At 47.5% G+C, this 18,048-nt stretch overlaps 1 protein-coding gene across 1 annotated transcript; it reads right to left on the bottom strand.

Moving 5' to 3' along the window:
• Window positions 1-658: 658 nt before the first annotated feature.
• Window positions 659-16,422, bottom strand: Zbtb49 (zinc finger and BTB domain containing 49). Its single transcript, XM_090343837.1, has 7 exons — window positions 16,266-16,422; window positions 14,304-15,400; window positions 12,654-12,700; window positions 6,091-6,164; window positions 3,446-3,528; window positions 3,189-3,350; window positions 659-1,666 (listed from the first exon to the last, which is right to left on the bottom strand). The coding sequence occupies exons 1-7, from the start codon at window positions 16,415-16,417 to the stop codon at window positions 1,017-1,019; spliced, it is 2,265 nt and encodes a 754-aa protein (XP_090199963.1). The 5' UTR covers window positions 16,418-16,422; the 3' UTR covers window positions 659-1,016.
• Window positions 16,423-18,048: the final 1,626 nt, after the last annotated feature.

The raw sequence follows: 18,048 nt of genomic DNA, 5'->3' as shown, positions 1-18,048 counted from the left end.
ACCCTCTGGAAGTGCAGGCTCTCACAGCTCAGGGTCTTCCCAGGAGTGGCAGGGCCCTTGGGGGACCCTGGAGACCAGGGAAGGGAGGGACCCCGGATCTGACTTCGCAATGCACTGCTCCATGAAAACACTGTCTTCCTGTGAAGATGTCACCTGCTGTGGTAGCACCACACTTCTGAGAGGTGATAATGCAGAACCCGAGGGTACTCTACAACATTCTAGGGGTCAAGGATCATCCATGTTCCGCTGTACCGTGGCCAGGTTTCTTTCCATGCATCTGACCTCTGACCTCACCCCGACAGTCCAGCTACAGCACTGTGGACTTTGGGCCTGCGGAAGTGAGGAGGAAATGCACGGCTCAGCTTCCTTGTGTCATTAGAGCTATGGACGACGTGGATTACACTGAAGAAAACCCCTAGAGAGGGCTGCTTGGAGTCAGGGCGGGTGAACCCCCCCAAAAAGAACTGGCCTGGAGGAGGAGCAGCCACTCCCAGCACAAACGCTCCAAGTCACACCTCAGTGTTATATTTTATATTCCAGAGGTGCTGAGGATCCAGCCCAAGGCCTTACACGGTATTTTATACCACTTCCAATGAATAAAAATGCTGAAGAAAACATATATAGAAAAGATTCATTTATTCAAATTAAATTACTGAGTTTCATATCCAAATAGAATCTGTGTAAATATTTTAAAATACAAGGTGCTACAAATTTCCATTTTATAAAAATGTAAAAATAATATACGCATTATTATATATACTTCTTTTAACATGACAGGATGTACAGTAGTCGACACAGGACAGACTCACATTGGCGGAAGCTGGGGTGGTGGTTGGGCCCTGAGCTGCCTCCATGCTGCCCCCACAGGGTCTAGCAGGCCTTTCTCCTGCCCCTCGTCCCCCCCAGTCAGGAAGGAGATCATCTATCTCCAGAGGTGAGCGAAGACCTGGGCTGGCAGGATGGGCTCCCGGTGTGCGAGGCCACTGAGAAAGCACTCTGGGGCTGGGCGCACACCCTCACTGGTCCAGCTCGTTCTCATTCTGCAGAGTCTTCATTGCTAGTCCCCAGAGGGTCATGCTGGAGAAAAACTGGCCCTCGGGGTTCCTATAGGCCGTGGGGGCTGCACGGCCGGCCAAGGGGTCGCTGCAGTGGTGGTCCAGAGCGGCCAGGGAGGAGCGGATGGTGGCCATGCTGTCGGCCTGCAGGGGCTCGCTGCCGGCGGAGGTGTCAGCGTCTGGGTAGGTGAACGCCGGGGGCTGGCCGGGCAGTGCCTGGGGCTTCGCCAGCTTCATGGGATCCATGCTCAGCTTCTGCTCGCTCAAGTCAGGAGGGGGGAACATGGAGCGCAACTTACAGCAGGAGTCTGCAGAGTGGTTGGCAAACTCTGTCACAGCATTTTCCACTGCGTGCCCGGGCAGCTTGACTGACACTGGCATCAAGGTCATAGCCACGTCCTGGGAGAAGGAGTCGGAGGTCTCGATGGCCTGGCCGAGCTCATCCAGCACGTCTGGGCTCGAGGTGCTGGCCCTGCAGTGCATCTTCTTGTGGCGCCGGAGCACGGCGGAGCGGGTGAAGCACTTGTTGCACACCTCACAGGTGTACGGCTTCTCCCCCGTGTGCGTGCGCACGTGCCGGCGCAGGTCGCCAGAGCCCCCGAAACACTTCCCTGCACACGAACAAGGGGAGGACTTAGCAAAGCCATTCCCCAGTTCCACTGCGCTGCTGGCACTGGCTTACTTTGGGGCACACTCATCCAGCTGTGCCCCCCATGGGGCACAAATCCTCGAGGGACTCGGTCTCCTGCGCAGGCCACCATGGGAGCCAGCAGGCCTGCTCCCACTCCTGGCTCCACCACAGCAGTGCCATCTACCACATATATAGAAAAAAGCTGGGAATGGAGCTGTGGCTCAAGTGGAAGGGGCTCTAGCCTTGAGAACGCGCAAGGACAGTGCTCAGGCCCAGGACTGGCAAAAAAAAAAAAAAAAGAATCTCATGGACTTTCTTGCCTGGGCTAGCTTTGAACCATGACCTCAGATCTCAGCCTCCTGAGCAGCTAGATTACAGGTGTGAGCTGCAAGGTTATCTTTCAAGTGTGCACGGAGCCCAGCTCAGTGGTTTCTACAGGTTAGAAGTTTCCTACCCATTCATAACTGTTCGTTCTAGCAATTCTCACTGGTTATAACTTTGTACAAAGGCTTTGCATGAGCTCAATGGACATCTTTTGTTTTTCTCTCCCTCTGTCTCTGAAGCATCTTTCAACAGCGGACAGCGGGAGGAGGTGAGCCAGCTGCTCTTAGGGTCCTCAGTACGCATGCACCGTAGCCATAATTGAGTTATGGAGAAGGGGCTGGATGGAGTGGGAAGGAGGGCTGAGAATCTGCACACCCCATCCACAAAGCTTGAACCCCTCCCCCCTGCCCAGAGGGCTGGGGAGCCCCCAGAGGAAAGCTTGGGTGAAGTCAGGAGCGTCCCTGCACTTGGGAAGTACAGCACTGGAGGAGTGTGTGAGGAGCTGTGAGCTGCCAGTGCATGGAACAGCTTGAAATGGCAATGCTCACAGCAGATTTGCTAAGTGAAAGACTTCAGTGACAAAACACCCGTGCCGTGTGATTCCATTTACAGAAAGTTCTAGACCAGGCAAATCCAAGCAGCAGACTGGTGGGTATCCAGCTAGAAGCTGGATATGGAAAAGGGAAGTGCTTGCTAACGACTGTGGGATCTCTTTTTTTGGGTTGCCAGAAGTCCTAAAATTACACTGTGCTGAGTCACACAGCGTGGCGAGCGTACACAAGGAGGGATGCTGTGGTATGGGAATGTTATCTCAATACTGTGGACTCTGCTGGGGGAGGTGGGCGGGAAGGAGGGTGGGGGTGAATGCACGGGGAGGGTGAGTACAGTGGAACCTGCTAAAATTGTTTTACGAAAGGAGGGGCAGGAAAAGAGTGTGAAGGAGGGGAGAATTTGGTGGGGGTACACTATATGCATGTATAGAAATGTCACAGCGAACCCCCTGTGCAACTAATGTATACTATTTAATCTCAAAAGAAAAAAAGCTCAATTTGAAAAAAAAAAAGTGTTAGTCCTGGCTGGAGACAGGGGCGCGGCAGAGGCAGAGTGCTTGCCTAGTACGTGCAAGCCCTGGGCTCCACTGCCTGCCCTGTAGGAGGTGCGGGGTGAGGGGCACTCACCGCAGGCCGAGCAGCTGTAGGGCCGCTCGCCCGTGTGCCGCACCCGGTGCTTCACCAGCTTCCTCTGCATGTTGAAGGACTTCCCGCACTCGTCGCAGGTGAACACCTTGTCGGCCGTGTGTGTCTTTTTGTGTTCCTTCAGGTTGCTGAAGTTGCTGAAGCCTAGAGAGAGCACAGCACGGTGAGCTGAGGCCCGGCCCCTGTTGGGCGTTGGTGGTCCCGGGCAGGGCGTGGGGCAGGGCAGCTCCCGGCCTTACCTCGGCCGCAGGTGTCACACAAATGGGGCTTCTCTCCTGAGTGGATGATGATGTGGCGCTGCACATCTCCAGAAGCCGCAAACCTGCAACGAGGCCAAAAATGCCAGTAAGAGGCTGCAAACACTGCTGAGGACCCCTACACCTTGGTCCTAAGGCCGGAGAAGAGCTGCGACCCCACGCAGCATGACTCAAACACACAGGCTCCAACATCACCAGAAATGTGCTTTTAAAATCTTCCCTCTCCTCCAGAGAAACCAGAAAGGGCACACATATTGATTCTCCCTCCCTAGTGTCTCCCTTGTCTTTGTTTTATACAGCCCAGGGCAGGCGTGAGTTGACAGGGCTTCATTGGTTCAGGACTTACAGACAGAAATGGTCTTTGTTCATAGAAAATCAAGGCCTTGGGCTCTGTGTTCCTTCCAGGGCACCAGCAGCTCAACATGCCAAGATGCTAAAGAAAGCCTAGAATGGGTGTGACCCCAGCGGTGGCAGGAAGCCCTCACAGCAGGAAAAAGCTCTGGAGTCTGAGTAGCCATGATGTAGAGGGATCATAAAGGCTTCTGGGAAGAGCAGCTCCTCCTGTACCCCTAGAAGTAGTGCTCACCCTCTGGGAGCCACAAACATCTATCCTGCAGCTGAATAATGAAGGGAAGGGAGTGGGGAGTTAGCAGCACTCATGGAGCAGCTGCTGCAGGTCAGGTGCCACACCACCTGCCTCACACGGCCAGATGAGGAAACCCAATGTGCAGACAGCAGCCTGGTCAGAAAGTGCCTCCAAAACAGGCCTAAGGCAGACCAGGGTGAATGACACCCCCGATGCAGCCTGGTGGTGATGTTATGCCATCGGAGGAGGTCCATGGTGAAGTGACATCGTCAGAGGCAGTCCATGGTGAAGTGACATCAGAGGTAGTCTGTGGTGGTGCCACCATCAGATGAAGCTCAGGAAGTGACATCACTGGGAGCCGTCCACAGTGCTGTCATCTGAGCAGAGTGAGCAGAGGATTCTGAGCTTGTCTTCCAATGTTCCACACAGCTACAGGGGAATGTGGCTGGCTGGGCAGCTTCCATTTCTTCCATCAGTAAAGACAACTACACTTCTGGATGGACTGGGGTGGCACTTCTCTGCCACACCCGGGGTGAATGTTGCAGACTGTGGGAGAACTCTAACTTCTAAATATCCTCTCACCCCTGTCTGACCTCGAGACTCTTCAGTGTGAATTTGTCTGAGCAGAGAACCTGGACAATTGGTTTATTAATGTCTTTTTTATTAGTGTATGTAAGTTACGCTTGGTAGGCTACATTGGTAAATTTCCATTCATCTTTACAATATATTCCTGGCAGAAAACAGAACAAGTTTCCTGGTTCTAGTTTCACATTACAATCTACCTCTTTATTCACTCCTGCTAGTACCCTGCCCTCCATCCCAAACACAGCCTGTTTCTTTGCCCTACCAATCCCTTTCCCCTCTTTCATTCATGTTGGTGTTGGTGTTGGTGTGTGTGTATGTGTGTTTTGGCCTTGAATTCAGTTGTTCAGCCTTTTTCACTCACAGCTGGAGCTCTACCACACGAAGCATACTTCTAGAACAGCCATTTTTCTGGTTAGCAGGAGATCTGAGCCTCACAGCTTGCCCTCCCTCCTAGAATCTTAAGTCGTCAGGCTCTTGAGCAGCTGGGATACAGGTGGGTCCACCACAAGGGTTCACGGAGGTCCTTCTACAGTGATTGCACATGCTTGCAATGTCCTTCCCAGCGCACAGCACTGAGCCTGGCAGGCTCACGGAGTGAACACACAGGCAATGAATACGAAGGCCAGGGGACCCTTGCTCACTGGGTGACCTGGTCTTGGGTGCCTGTAGTCTAGCATAGTGCCTACCCGGCACAGTGCCAACCCTTAGATACCCAGTCAAGTTAGGGCAAGCACAGGAGGGCCCCTGGCACAGGAGTCAACTGCCACACTGCTCACACCCTCAAGAGGCAGATTCTGTGACGCCAGCTCAATTTTCACATGAAAACCCTAGGCACCATGGACTTTGATGCCTTTAGGCTTTGCTTTGTGTGAGGGAGCTCACAGCTTGTCTGGGATCCATAGCTCAGGCACCTCCTGTCACCTCCCCTCTGAGTTCTAGTCACTCAGGCTGCAAATACCATTCCCCTACAAGACAATGCCCTGCCTGGGGCAGCCACCCTTTGTTGGGGCTTTTGGACTGAGTGAAAGATTGCCATGAGCATGGCATGTGGTAGAGTGCTTGCCTAGTACACACAAAGCCCTGTTTGATTCTTTGGTACCACATATACAGAAAATGCCAGAAGGGGTGCTGTGGCTCAAGTGGTAGAGTGCTAGCCCTGAGAAAGCTCAAGAATAGTGCCCAGTTCCTGAGTTCAAGCCCCAGAACTGGCTAAACAAAAAAACAACCCCTCCCACCAAAAAAAAACCCCAAACCTGTTTTGCATAAAGCTCTATTCCCTCCTTACTCTCTCGTGGGTCATGTGAGTGGGGGAGGTATGAATGTACCTGTGCCCACGGTGGCTGGGAATCCTTAGGTAATAGTGGCAGAACACTGGACAGACAGACAGACAGACAGACAGACAGACAGACAGACCACAGAGGTCTCTCACATGTGGCAGACCAAGCCCAGCACTGACCTCTTTCCACAGATCTCGCAGATGTACGGCTTTTCACCAGAATGCCGGCGTAAGTGAGTCTGCAAGTTACCTGCCTGCAAAAACAGGGAAAGAGAAACACACAGATATGAGGGAGTTGGCTTTGGTTTTTTGAAATTACACAGATTCAAAGGAAAACTGATGGCTCTTGCCAGGCTCTTCCACCTGACTTCAAATGAAAACTACAAGCGCAGCACTAAGAGGCCGAGTGAGGACAGCCAGCTCCACCACAGCCGGCCTCCACTGCACACGGAGTCCTGGCTGGGGCCTCACACGCTTGGGGCCACGCCATGGCCCCTTTCTTGAAGATGGGCCCAGAGCCCTGGTAAAGGGGCTTCTGTCCTGAGGCCTGTATTTTAAACAGAATATGATATCTTTGTTTGGATATCTATATACATCATTTAGAAAAATAAGTACTTGGTACATGTTTCAGGTTTTTTTTTTTTTCTAAAAGGCATGCAATGTTCACAAAAGGGAGAACATGGGGCCGGGAGTTTGGCCTAGTGGTTAAAGTGCTTGCCTAGCATGTACGAAGACCCGGGTTCGATTCCATGGTATCACATACATAGAAAAAGAAGCCGGAAGTGGTGCTGAGGCTCAAGTGGTAGAGCTCTAGCCTCCTTGAGAAAGTCCAAGGACAGGTCTCAGGCCCTGAGCTCAAGCCCAAGACTGGCAAAAAAAAAAAAAGGGAGAACATTTCCACAAAATATTGCCCTGACATTACGGGTTGCCCCTGCTTGGCAGGCTTGCTGTACCTCTGTACAAAACATATCTCAAGAGAAGCATAGCAGTATTTCAGGACTTTTGTGTTTTACTTGGTAAAAGACTTTGCAAAGAATAACACTGAAATAGAGAATACCAAATCGATGCCATGTTTAAGCAATAGGAAATCAGTATTCAAATTGCCTTAACTGCAGTGAGATTACACTGGAAATGCCTCCGGTATTAAAAAAGCTACTTCGTAGGATTTGGAGATAAAACTTTCCACTGACACAGTTTAAGTCTCAAACTGTCATTTTCCTCATTCAAGTTTTTACAGCTTTCTGTTGCCCCAAACCAAAAGAAAACCACAAAATAAACTAATATGCTCATAGGCAATAATGTGCACAACAGAGCCAAGTGTAAGAATGGACAATATCCATGAAAAACACCTGGCTTTAAAGTGTGCAAAGTAGGGCAAGGACAGGTATGGTTATAGGCCCAAGAAGAATCTGATGTCCACCTGTGAGCAGAAATATTGTCTGATTATGCAATGTGGGGGTTAGGATGTCTATCAGGCCTGGGCAAAACAGCTAAACACTATGTTTAAGATATCATGAATACAGATTAGAGAAGGCTTAGGTTCATTTTCAATAACTAGAGATAGAATTTGCCAAGGCTTTGGGTGATAACCTGCTTTTAGCATCATGATCACTGAGAATGACAAAATAACAACACATATCAGCAGCAATATCAACTTGTAGGAATCCAAACTCAGCCCTTAGATGTCACTGGTAATTGGTGCTATTTGTTTTCTAGATGAGGAAACCAGTTACCCCAGAGTCGACGTCAAGCCAGAAGTTAATGCTGTTCTGTGACGCTAGTGTTTTCTTTACCGTGACTAAACTAGCATATTCTGAATAGCCCAGGCCACAGCTGCTCTGACACCCCAGACATGGCTTGCAGAGAGCCAAGATGGCACACCACTGTTTCAAGCTAGTCACTCCCAAATTCCCTAAACACCAAGCAGGGATGAAGCACTGTGAGCAGTACTGGTGCCACTATGCCTCCTGCCCCAGGAGGCTCTGTGAATTATGTGTTACCATTAACAGGCAGTCTCTGTCAATTATCAAGGCTGAGTCTTTCCTTTAAACTGGGGGCCGTGGCTCACACCTGTCAGCCCAGATGCTCAGGAGACTGAGGTCTGAGGATTGTGGTTTATGAAGCCAGCCTAGACAGGAAGGTCTATGAGACTTTTATCTCTAGCAAACTACTCAGGAAAGACTGGAAGTGGTGCTGTGACTCAAGTGGTAGCCCTGAGCAAAAGAAGTTTAGTGACACTGCCGAGGCTGAGCTCAAGTCCCAGGAAAGGCACTGCTTTTCAGAGTAAATATAAACAGCCTTCCACTTAAGATTTTAGTAAGTACTAATGAAATTTTAACATATTTCTTTACTGGTTTCGTACTGGAAAAATATCATCTAAATAATCAAGTGCTCTCTTCAGATACAGAAACTTGCATAAGAATGGATTAAGTAAACTCATGGAATGATTCAGGTAAAAAAAAAATCCACAATATGTGCAAATACCTTACATCAAAACTCAGAAATGGAACATTAGCCAGTGTTTTTCATTTTAGTAAATTTTCGTCAAGCCCTGGTACTATTGACCGAGCACATCTCAAAAACGGTCTATAGTTGCATTCATAAAAATTCTACCCTGTAGCAGTGGCTGTTCCATCACTTACCAACAGCTTCTTCTGCATGCAGCCGTCTGCAGGGGCTGCACAAGGTATTTAACTGGCCACTGTTGCATTGTGTCTCACGAAGTAGTGCCACCCCTAAGAGCGGGGTCAACCCAGGATCCGAGAGGGTGGAATCTGGCCTCTGTCATAAGACGGGGGACTGACCATGCTAATTCAGGCATATTGTTGATGCCAAAGCTTGTGCTCCTAAAACTTTGCTAAAGATATCAGCAAAAGAGGGATTTACATCAATTCTAGGTAAATACTGTTTTAAATTAAGATTGGAATGTTTAGTGGAAAAACTTTGCCAGAGAAAAAGAACCATTTGAACTGGATAATTTCTGTAATATACTTTCTGATAAGGACTTCAACAGCAGAACTTAACCATAAACAAATCCCGTCTCTGCTCCTGGGCATGAACATTCTCAAAGGCAGCTGTTACATGAAACAGTCAGAAAACCCTCAAACCAGAAGTAAAAGGCTTCAGACTTTCAAGACTTGAGGGATGGGGGAAGGGAGAAGATGGCAGGTTAGAAGCACCACCATTTTGACTCAGGATGAGAAGCCAGTCAGATAATACAGGAGACGACATTTTGAACAGAGAAAGGGACAAAGAACTCTCAGAGACTCAAAGAGGTGGCAGGGTAACAAGGAAAGAGAGGCAAAGGCATCAGAGAACAGCAGCCACAAGTTCTAAGCCCTGTCCAGACTCCCCTTGAGAGAGAGGTCAAGGGCACTGGCCAAATGCCTACATTTCTAGATGTGAAACAAGGCCCTACCTCAGGCAGCCTTCATTCTAGCACAGGTATTAGGTGGGTCAGAGACTGCTCTGGTGTACCCTATGATGCATAAACAAAATACAAGACAGCAGACCTGTTCTGCAGCTGGAGAAAGGCTCAGTGCACCTCACCTAATCCCTAGGTGCCCAAAGGGAAGCCAATCTTGAGCACAAAGTGCACATCTGTTTTCTTCTGTTTGCCTGTTTTATTTCCAATCCCCAAGCCCTCCCTACCTCTCCTAATGATGCAAAAGAATGATTAAGTCTCCATGCAGGCCAGGAGTAGCGGTTTATACCTGTAAGCCTAGCTACTCAGGAGGCTGAGATCTGAGGATCCTGGTTCAAAGCCAGCCTGGGCACTAAAGTGTATAAGCCTCTTATCTCCAACTAACCACCAGAAAACCAGAAATGGTTTGGTGGCTCAAGGGGTAGAGGGGATAGCCTTGAGCTGAAGAGCTCAGGGACAATGCCCAGGACCAGAGTTCAAGTCTCATGACCAAAAAAAAAAAGATCACACAATCCACTAACCTGGTAGGTAGGGAACTGGATGGGTTCACACAGCTAGCTATTTAATGACACAAGCCACAGGGTGGTGGCTGTTGGGACAGAGGGCCAGGCTGGTAACCTGGGATAAGAGAGCTGGTTTCCGTAGGCTGGGTTGTCACTTGCTGGATGCAGCCCACCTCATGTGCAAAGCTCCCAGATGTGACAGGACTCTGTCCTGCCCACCTAAGCCTGGGAGATCTCAACACAGCTCCACCCAGCATGGAGCTCCCCACTTGCCCATGGGCAGAGAGCCCTGAACCTTGCCTGATGGGGTTGGCATCATGCACATTGAAACTTCTGAGCCCTGAAGCTGTTGCCACGTACCTGGGCTATACCTGGAGGCAGTTTGTTATAGGGCCTGCTCAGAGGGAATCAGACCCAAACCCAGCCCACACGAGGGCCAAAGACCAAGACAGGGCTCAGCCTGTGGCCACAGCTCTCTCGGAGAGAAACAGGCTGCTTTGTTTTATCCCGCTCTTCTCCAAACCAATCTCTTTCTCTGTAATAATTATAGGGCTTCAAATATTATTTCCTAAATCTTTTTCCTCCCATATCCTTAACTTTCTACTTTTTTCCTTTCCTTATTCCTAACTCCCCCCCCCCCCCCGCCAAGTTTTGAGCTTGAACTCAGGGTCTGGGTGCTGTCCCTGAGCTTCTTTTGCTCAAGGCCACTCTGCCACCACAACGCCACTTCTGGCTTTTTCTGTTCATGTGGTACTGAGGAATCAAACCATGGCCATCATGAATGCATGCTAGGCAAGCTCTCTATCACTAAGCCACATCCCCAGCCCCATTTACCACTTTTTAATCCTTATGTATAAATAGCACAGATTAAACAGTCTCAATCCAAAGCTCCAAAATTTTCCAAATTCTGAAAATCATAGGCCAGCCCTCCTAATTTTTAATACCTAGGCTTTCCCCCATTTCCAGTACCAGGATGTGAACTCAGAATCTCATACTTGCACAGCTTGTCTCCTTGGCTGGTGCACTACCACTTGAGCCACAGCTCCAGCCCAACATTTTACAGGTTATTTTGCAGATGAGAATTTCAGACTTTTCTGTGAACTGCCTAGGTGAACCACAGGTGTTTAGCTTAGTACTTAGTTTAAACCCCTGTTAAGCTCCCAATCTGTTCCTTAAGAAATAGTGTTTCTATTTAGTGGTACACTGCTTGCACGCACAAAGACCCAGGTTCAATTCCTCAGTACCACATACATAGAAAAAAGCCAAAAGTGGTGCTGTGGCTCAATTGGTAGAGTTCTAGCCTTGAGAGAGCACAAGGACAGTGCCCAGGCCCTGAATTCAAGGTCCAAGACTGGCAAGAAAGAAAGAAAGAAAGAAAAAAGGAAAGAAAGAAAGAAAGAGAGAGAGAAAAAGAAAGAAAGAAAGAAAGAAAGAAAGAAAGAAAGAAAGAAAGAAAAAGAGAAAGAAAGAGAGAAAAGATAAAAAGAAAAAGAAGAGAAGTTGTGTTCCTCTACAAACGTACTGGGGAAGTAGCTAAGGGTTCCAGCTGTTTTTATATATCTAAATATCTGGTTTATTGCTGGTTTACTGTTGAGATGTTATTTTAGTGAACCTTTCACTGAAAGTTAGACTCCCCCTCAAGGCATTGAGATATGTTACTGTGAGAAACTAATCAGCCAGGACGACAAAGCTGACCACACACAGGAAGAATGAGAGGACTTGTATGTCAACTACAGGTTCAGGTGGGTGGAAGATGAACTGACACCTGCCACAGCAGAAGAATGCTGGAGTAGCTGGAGAGGGACAAACAAGATGGTATACACCACACTCCACGCTGCCTCCTTCCCAGAATGACTCACTGAGGTCCCACTCCCTGCTGGGGATCAGTCTGAAGCCATTGCCACACAAGGCCTCAACAGATCTGTCACTATGGACAGGACAGCAGTGCCAGCTCTGCCCTTTGCAGAACTCATTCTTGAGCCCTAGGAGGAAGCTGGGCCCTATTCGGGGCCATGTAGAGGGACCTTCTATTCAGACAGAAAAGTAGGTTCCCACCAGGTGCTAGTGGCTCAAGCCTGTAATCCTAGCTACTCAGTAGGCTGATACCTAAGGATTGAAGTTCAAAGTCAGGTAGGCAGAAAAGTTCCCTGAGACTATTATCTCCAATTAAACACTCAAAATTTGGAAGTATAGCTCCAAGTGGGAGAGCACTAGCTTTGAGCAAAAGAGCTCAAGGACAGTGTCCAGGCCCTGAGTTCAAGCCCCCCGACTGACAATAAAAAAAAAAGAAAAGCAGGTACCCAGAGCCAGACAAAGACATTCTAAGTTTCTTAGAATAGTACCATTCTAGGTTTGTGTCCAATGGAGTGAATGAAAAATAAACGTTTGCTGTGTCCACATGACATCCAGAATGGACAGCAGTGTAAATAGGAAATAAAAATAATTTTGTCTATTTTCTCACAACATTCTAAGATTTACAGTTCCAGGAAGAGTCAGATGATTTTGTTTTGCTCCAGCCAGCACTGCCTGCTGCCTCAGTTGAGTCACTTTGTCTGGGCACTGGGAACTTTATGCACCCAAGTCAGGACACATACTGACTGGGGAAAAGAAAAGGTACAGTGAGCAGCTGCACACATGACAAGTGTCACCCCGCTCTCCAATGAACTAAAGTTCTCACGAATGACCTCCTGATTCAGTCTGAAGTCTTTAAGTATCATCAGAGATTCCTCTCATAAGTATAAAAGTGTCTCATTTACAACACAAGTAAACACTGGTTCGGGTTTCCAAGTATTAACAGTAAAGAAGAATATTCCCACCTGAGAGAAATGTTTCCCACAAATGTTACATTCAAAAGGTTTCTCACCTAAAACAAAGCAAAACAGAACAGAACAATTTGTAAAAATCCATACTAGTGCTTGCATAATAATTTTCATTTAAAATATCTGGATGCTACTGTGTCCTCTCTTTCAAAATAAAACTTTATCCTGATGTGGGACAAGGGGAATCTAAATCAATCTCTACGTTCTTATTCTTATCCCCCATCTGAGAGGGTACAGACGTGATAAAAGTCTCTTTCCCTTTCCTCTAAAATTAAACTGTTCTCCAAATAAAAATCTACTGTGGCAGCAAACATTTATTTGTGGTCAAAGACTACCAGAGTTCTCCTTCTGCTGAAAATCAAATGGACAACCGTGCGCCACACCACGTGACCCTGTTCACATATTCTTCAACCTGAGTCAGCTTCGCCATTGAGCTCTAACCTACGCACACCATACGAGGTGGGAGTAGGGACTACACAGGGTATGACCTTCACAGGACAGGGAAAAGACCCTCCTCGACTGGGCTCACAGGGAAAAGGGAGATTTCCTTGTGGTCTTCTGAGGGACCTGAATTTTTAGTAACTAAAGTACTGAACTTCGGAGTAAAATAGATTGCTACTACAAGAAGCCACAGCTGCTCTGGGGATGGTTTGATGTAAAGTACCTGTCCGGGTGCTGGCTTTGGTCTACCTAACCCTGATAAATACAATGAATCTCAGTTCAAGGCTGGTCTCAAACTCATCCTCCTATCTCAGCCTCCCTTGTTTAGTTACAGGAAGGAAAGTAACAAAGTGGTATGTATGTATGTTTGTATGTATGTATGATACCTTAAAATAACTGTTGAGAAAAAGATAGAGTATATGAATTAAAATGATAGCCCCTTGAAAATTCAGTCTAAAACTGGAGAATATTCCATTTGAAAAGATCAAATACTTAAAGCTGATTCTAAATTTTCCCCCCAAATCACTATTTTTTCAAATCAGTATTCAAATTACTGAGAACTTATAGAATAAGCTATCTAAACTCTCAGTGACTTGAAAAATAAGCTTAATCTAATTCTAAAGAAAGAATACAGTGTATAAGCTTTATAGTTGTAAATTTTGAGTGAATCAAAATAACTGCACTTCTTAAGAGATGAACAGTTTATCAAAAACTTAACTGAAATCAAAACTAAAAGTTTGCCGGTTTTGACTGGTGCCAGTGGCTCACACCTGTAATCCTAGCTACTCAGAAGGCTGAGATCTGAGGACTGCAGTTCAAAGCCAGCCTGGGCTGAAAACCCATGAGTCTCTTAATCCTAATTAACCAGCAAAAAGCCAGAAGTGGATCTGTGGCTCAAGTGGAAGAGTGCAGCCTTAAGCAAAAATGCTTAGGGACAGTGCACAGGCCCTTAGTTCAAGTCCCAGGACAGGTACAGGAAAAAAAAATAGTAAATTTGCCATCTTTTTGAAGCAGCTCTATAAAACTAGAGAACTTCAGGATACATCACAAAACTTGACAAAAAAAAAAAAAACCCATCAGCTAGTGCCCTCGATTCTGTCAAGAACACCAGACGAGTCAAGAAAGAGTAGAGCTTCTTAGAGAAATGAGGACAGCAGGGCGTGAGGCCTGGCAGCTCCTTCCCGGCTGTGCACTTTGCCGGTGTACCTGTATGAGAACGTTTGTGCAGCTCCAAATTGCTCGGATGTTTAAAGGGTTTCCCACACAGTTCACACGCATATTGTCTCTGGCACTGAAGGGCCTGGGTCTGCTCCTCCAGGGTGGCCGGGATCTCTGGCCTCTCCATCCCACTGACCCCACAATTCAAGTCCTCAGAGGCGAGCTCTTGGCGTTCTTTTGCTTCAGTGCTTGGGCTGCTAGCTTTCTCTCCCCCATCTTCACTAGCAGGTTCTGCCCTTTTTGCCAAGCCATCAGTTGACTTGGGTTCCACTGCTGGCTCAGTTGATTTCTGTGCCTTGAGGAAATTTAATTTCTTCAGGTGAACAGCCTTTTTGAGCCTCATCTGCCTGGTAGGTGGCTGGCAAGGGGCATCTGACTCTGGGTCTGGGGCAGGGTCACTGAGTGGCGGGGCCAGGAAGGTAGAGGGTAAGTCTTCTGAAGACTCTAGTAGGCATTCGGGATGATTGACAGCACACGGCTGTGTTTCCACAGCTGCCAGGTCCGCAGAGGCACTGAAAGCGAAGGGCTGCTCTGCCACCCGCTCATGGCTGGGACAAGCGGCCTGTTTATAATACTGCTTGCTGTACAAGTCTCGCAGCTTGTAATAGTAATTCTGCTTGCAAGGCAGCTCTGCACAGCTGCCATCCAGAGCCTCTGGGGCTTGCTTTGACATTTCCCCTGTGGAATGGTGAAGACTGTCAGATGGAGCATGAGAACTCGATCTATCTAGAACCTTCCCAGGCTGGGTCTCGGCTGGACAGTCCTGCAGTAAGTGAGGAGGAAAGTGTTCGCTCATGACACAGGCAGCGTCTGGGGTGAGAGCGCCCTGCAGGGAGAAGGCCCCGGTGCAGGGCAGGCTGGGAGGCTGGTCTACGGGGGTGGACTTCAGAAACGTGTGACACAGATTCAGAACGTTCTGAACCTGCAGACACTGTGCCGTGTCCAGCATCACTTGTATGTTGTCCTGGTTGAGATCCAGGTGGGAAGTGTACATGAAGTCCAGGATCTGCCCTATGCCACTGACGTTTTTAACATCCAAGTGGAAAACATCGTTCTTCTGGCTTGAGGAGTTCTGAAAGAGGCTCCTGGTGGGAGGGATGACAGTCAGTGATGTGTTAACAACCAGCCCCTCTGCCAATACTTCCTTACGAGTGACACACATGAGTGCTGACACGAATGTCAACACCCTTATGCCAGGGACTCCTGTTCAAACTGAACAGCTATAACAACAGTCAGTACACTGAAACATGACTGCTAGTGTCAGTGAGTGTTTGTAATTCATGTAAGCAAAAGAGATTAGAGCACTCAAACTGAAGGTTTTAAATGGAACACAAAAACTAAATTCCTTAAAAAATAAAAAAGGAAAACATCATATAGGATATTTCCTCCACTAATTTCTTTCTTTTCTTTTTCTTTCTTTTTGCCAGTCCTGGGGCTTGAACTCAGGGCCTGTGCACTGTCCTTGGACATTTTTTGCTCAAGGCTAGCGCTCTGCCACTTGAGCCACAGCGCTACTTCTGGCTTTTTCTGTGTATGTGGTACCAAGGAATTGAACCCAGGGCTTCATGCATGCTAGGTGAGCACTCTACCACTAGGCTACACTCCCAGCCCCTCTACTGACTTCTTATTGCAGAAAAATTCAATACCTCAATTATTTTATGCTGAAAGGAAAAGAAATACAGAGTACTGAAAATACATAGAATTAAAATCAAGAGAAGCTTACAAAGTTTTGATCATTCCTCATACATCTTAGCCTTTTTTTACTAAAACAAAAGTGGTACTATTGTGGTACTATTGAACTGAAAAAAAAAAAAATAAGAAACACCACAGTCGTTATGCTTGTTTAAATTCAAAGATAAGGATAGAAAAATCCTTGAATAACACATAGCCAAAATGCTTCCAGGTCAAAAGAGCTCCCCCTGCAGGCAGAAGAAGCGATGGGATACACACCGGAAATACTGGCTGAAGGCAGCCAGCACATTCTTGTGGGCTTTGAAGCAGACTCCCCGCACCACCAGCATGCAATCACAGAGCAGGCCTTGAATCCGCTGCTCCTGCAGCTGCTGCAGGAGGTGGCAGCTGTGAGTAGCCACAGGGTCCATGCTTGACCATGAGACCTATGGGAGAGAACACAGGTAAGGGACACTCATGGGCACCACGGGGATGGAAGGAACTGGCACAGTGATCCAGCCTCTGGTCACTCCCACAAAACTGTGTGGCAGCAGTCAGACCCTGCAGTTTGGCAGCTACCTGCACGGTGAAAGGTGAAATGCTCTTTGCTCATTGTTCCATATAGCACCATTGGCCGTGTGCACTCTTTAAAGTGTTGGAAATGCTGTGAATTTATTTAAATGAGCAAATCTAGGGACTGGGAGTTTGGCCTAGCGGTAGAGTGCTTGCCTAACATGTACAAAGACCTGGGTTCAATTCCTCCGTAGCACATACATAGAAAAAAGCCGGAAGTGGTGCTGAGGATCAAGTGGTAGAGCTCTAGCCTTGAGAAAGTCCAAGGACAGTGCTCAGGTCCTGAGCTCAAGCCCAGGACTGGCAAAAAAAAAAAAAATTTAAATGAGCAAATCTAGAATATGACCGTGACAGTATACATTATTTTCTGAGATCTATTTAGAAATACGCCAACTTAAAAGATGCCAAATTAAAAAGAATACACATATATAAACATATATAAGGTTCTAAAAAAGCAAATCAATTAAGCTCAAAGCTTTACTTAGTAACCAACTACATAGAGCTCAGTGAATGAGAAGCTGGAGAAAATTAGAAGCCTATTTGGGGAGGAAATCCTCAAGTCAAAAGAACTCCTACAATCAGACAAAGGCCAAAGGAGGCCTTACAGAGGGGTGTGCCCCAGGGAGAGCACACAGGAAGAGCTCTCACATGGAGGAGCTCTGACATGCAGTGTAGAAGGTGACAGTTTATGGAAGAAGCCATGGGAAGAAATAAAACAAAACTGGGACAGACTATGGGGAATAAAATGTCAGTCAGCTACATTGAAAAACTAAACGTTGTTATTGGTTTTGGCTGACTACATGACCAGTTCACAAGCAATACCAAAAAAATCACTAAGCCCAAACCTAAGCTTCTCCTGCTTAGTAGAACCTGGACTGAACCCTGGGCCTCTCACTAGACAAACGTTCTACCACTTGAGTACTGCCCCAAGTCCCTAATCTACATGTTTTGCATGGCCCTTGCTTCCTTCCTACCATTTTCTTTAGTTATTTCCTGTTATGAGGTTTGGATATGAAGTGCCCCTCAAAGATTGATACACAGAAGGCTTTGCCTCTTGTGCTGCATTGTTCACAGTGGTCTTGGGAGATGACTGGATCATGGGTCTCTGACATCCATCTCTGACATCCCAGATATCACAGCTAAGTGGATAATTGTGGGTGGAGCTTAAATATACAAAGTAAGGCCTTGGAGGCATACCCTTGAAGAGTCTTCCCTCCCCTCATCCTTTCCTCCCTCTCTCTTTTTTCTCTCTCCTTCCTTCCCACCCTTCTTCCCTCCCCCCCTCTGCTTCCTGGATGTCATGAGATAAGTAGCTTCCTCTGCTACTCATTCCCACTGCCACCAGTCTCAGCCTTAACTCGGGCCCAAAGAGATGGATAGAGTCAACCATAAACTGAAACCACTGGAAGGGAGCCAAAGTCAACCTTTTCTCCTCTTGTTTCAGGTATTCTTTGTCTTGTGACAAAAAGCTGACTGGCATATTACCATA

Source organism: Megascapheus bottae, chromosome 13 (assembly GCF_031878675.1).
Source record: "Megascapheus bottae isolate mThoBot1 chromosome 13, mThoBot2.hap1, whole genome shotgun sequence".
NCBI classification, from domain to species: Eukaryota; Metazoa; Chordata; class Mammalia; order Rodentia; family Geomyidae; genus Megascapheus; species Megascapheus bottae.
The sequence above is the reverse complement of the archived record's forward strand: the minus strand, read 5'-3'. Positions and strand labels throughout refer to the sequence as shown.

What these genes read in the sequence shown, in the direction of transcription:
- Zbtb49 (XM_090343837.1), bottom strand. Translation starts at nt 16,417, where the DNA reads ATGGACCCTGTGGCTACTCACAGCTGCCACCTCCTGCAGCAGCTGCAG. An exon ending in GCACAAACGTTCTCATACAG is followed by an intron (nt 12,701 to 14,303) that starts GTACACCGGCAA and finishes GCTTTGTTTTAG; the next exon opens with GTGAGAAACCTTTTGAATGT. An exon ending in GTGTGACACCTGCGGCCGAG is followed by an intron (nt 3,351 to 3,445) that starts GTAAGGCCGGGA and finishes TGCTCTCTCTAG; the next exon opens with GCTTCAGCAACTTCAGCAAC.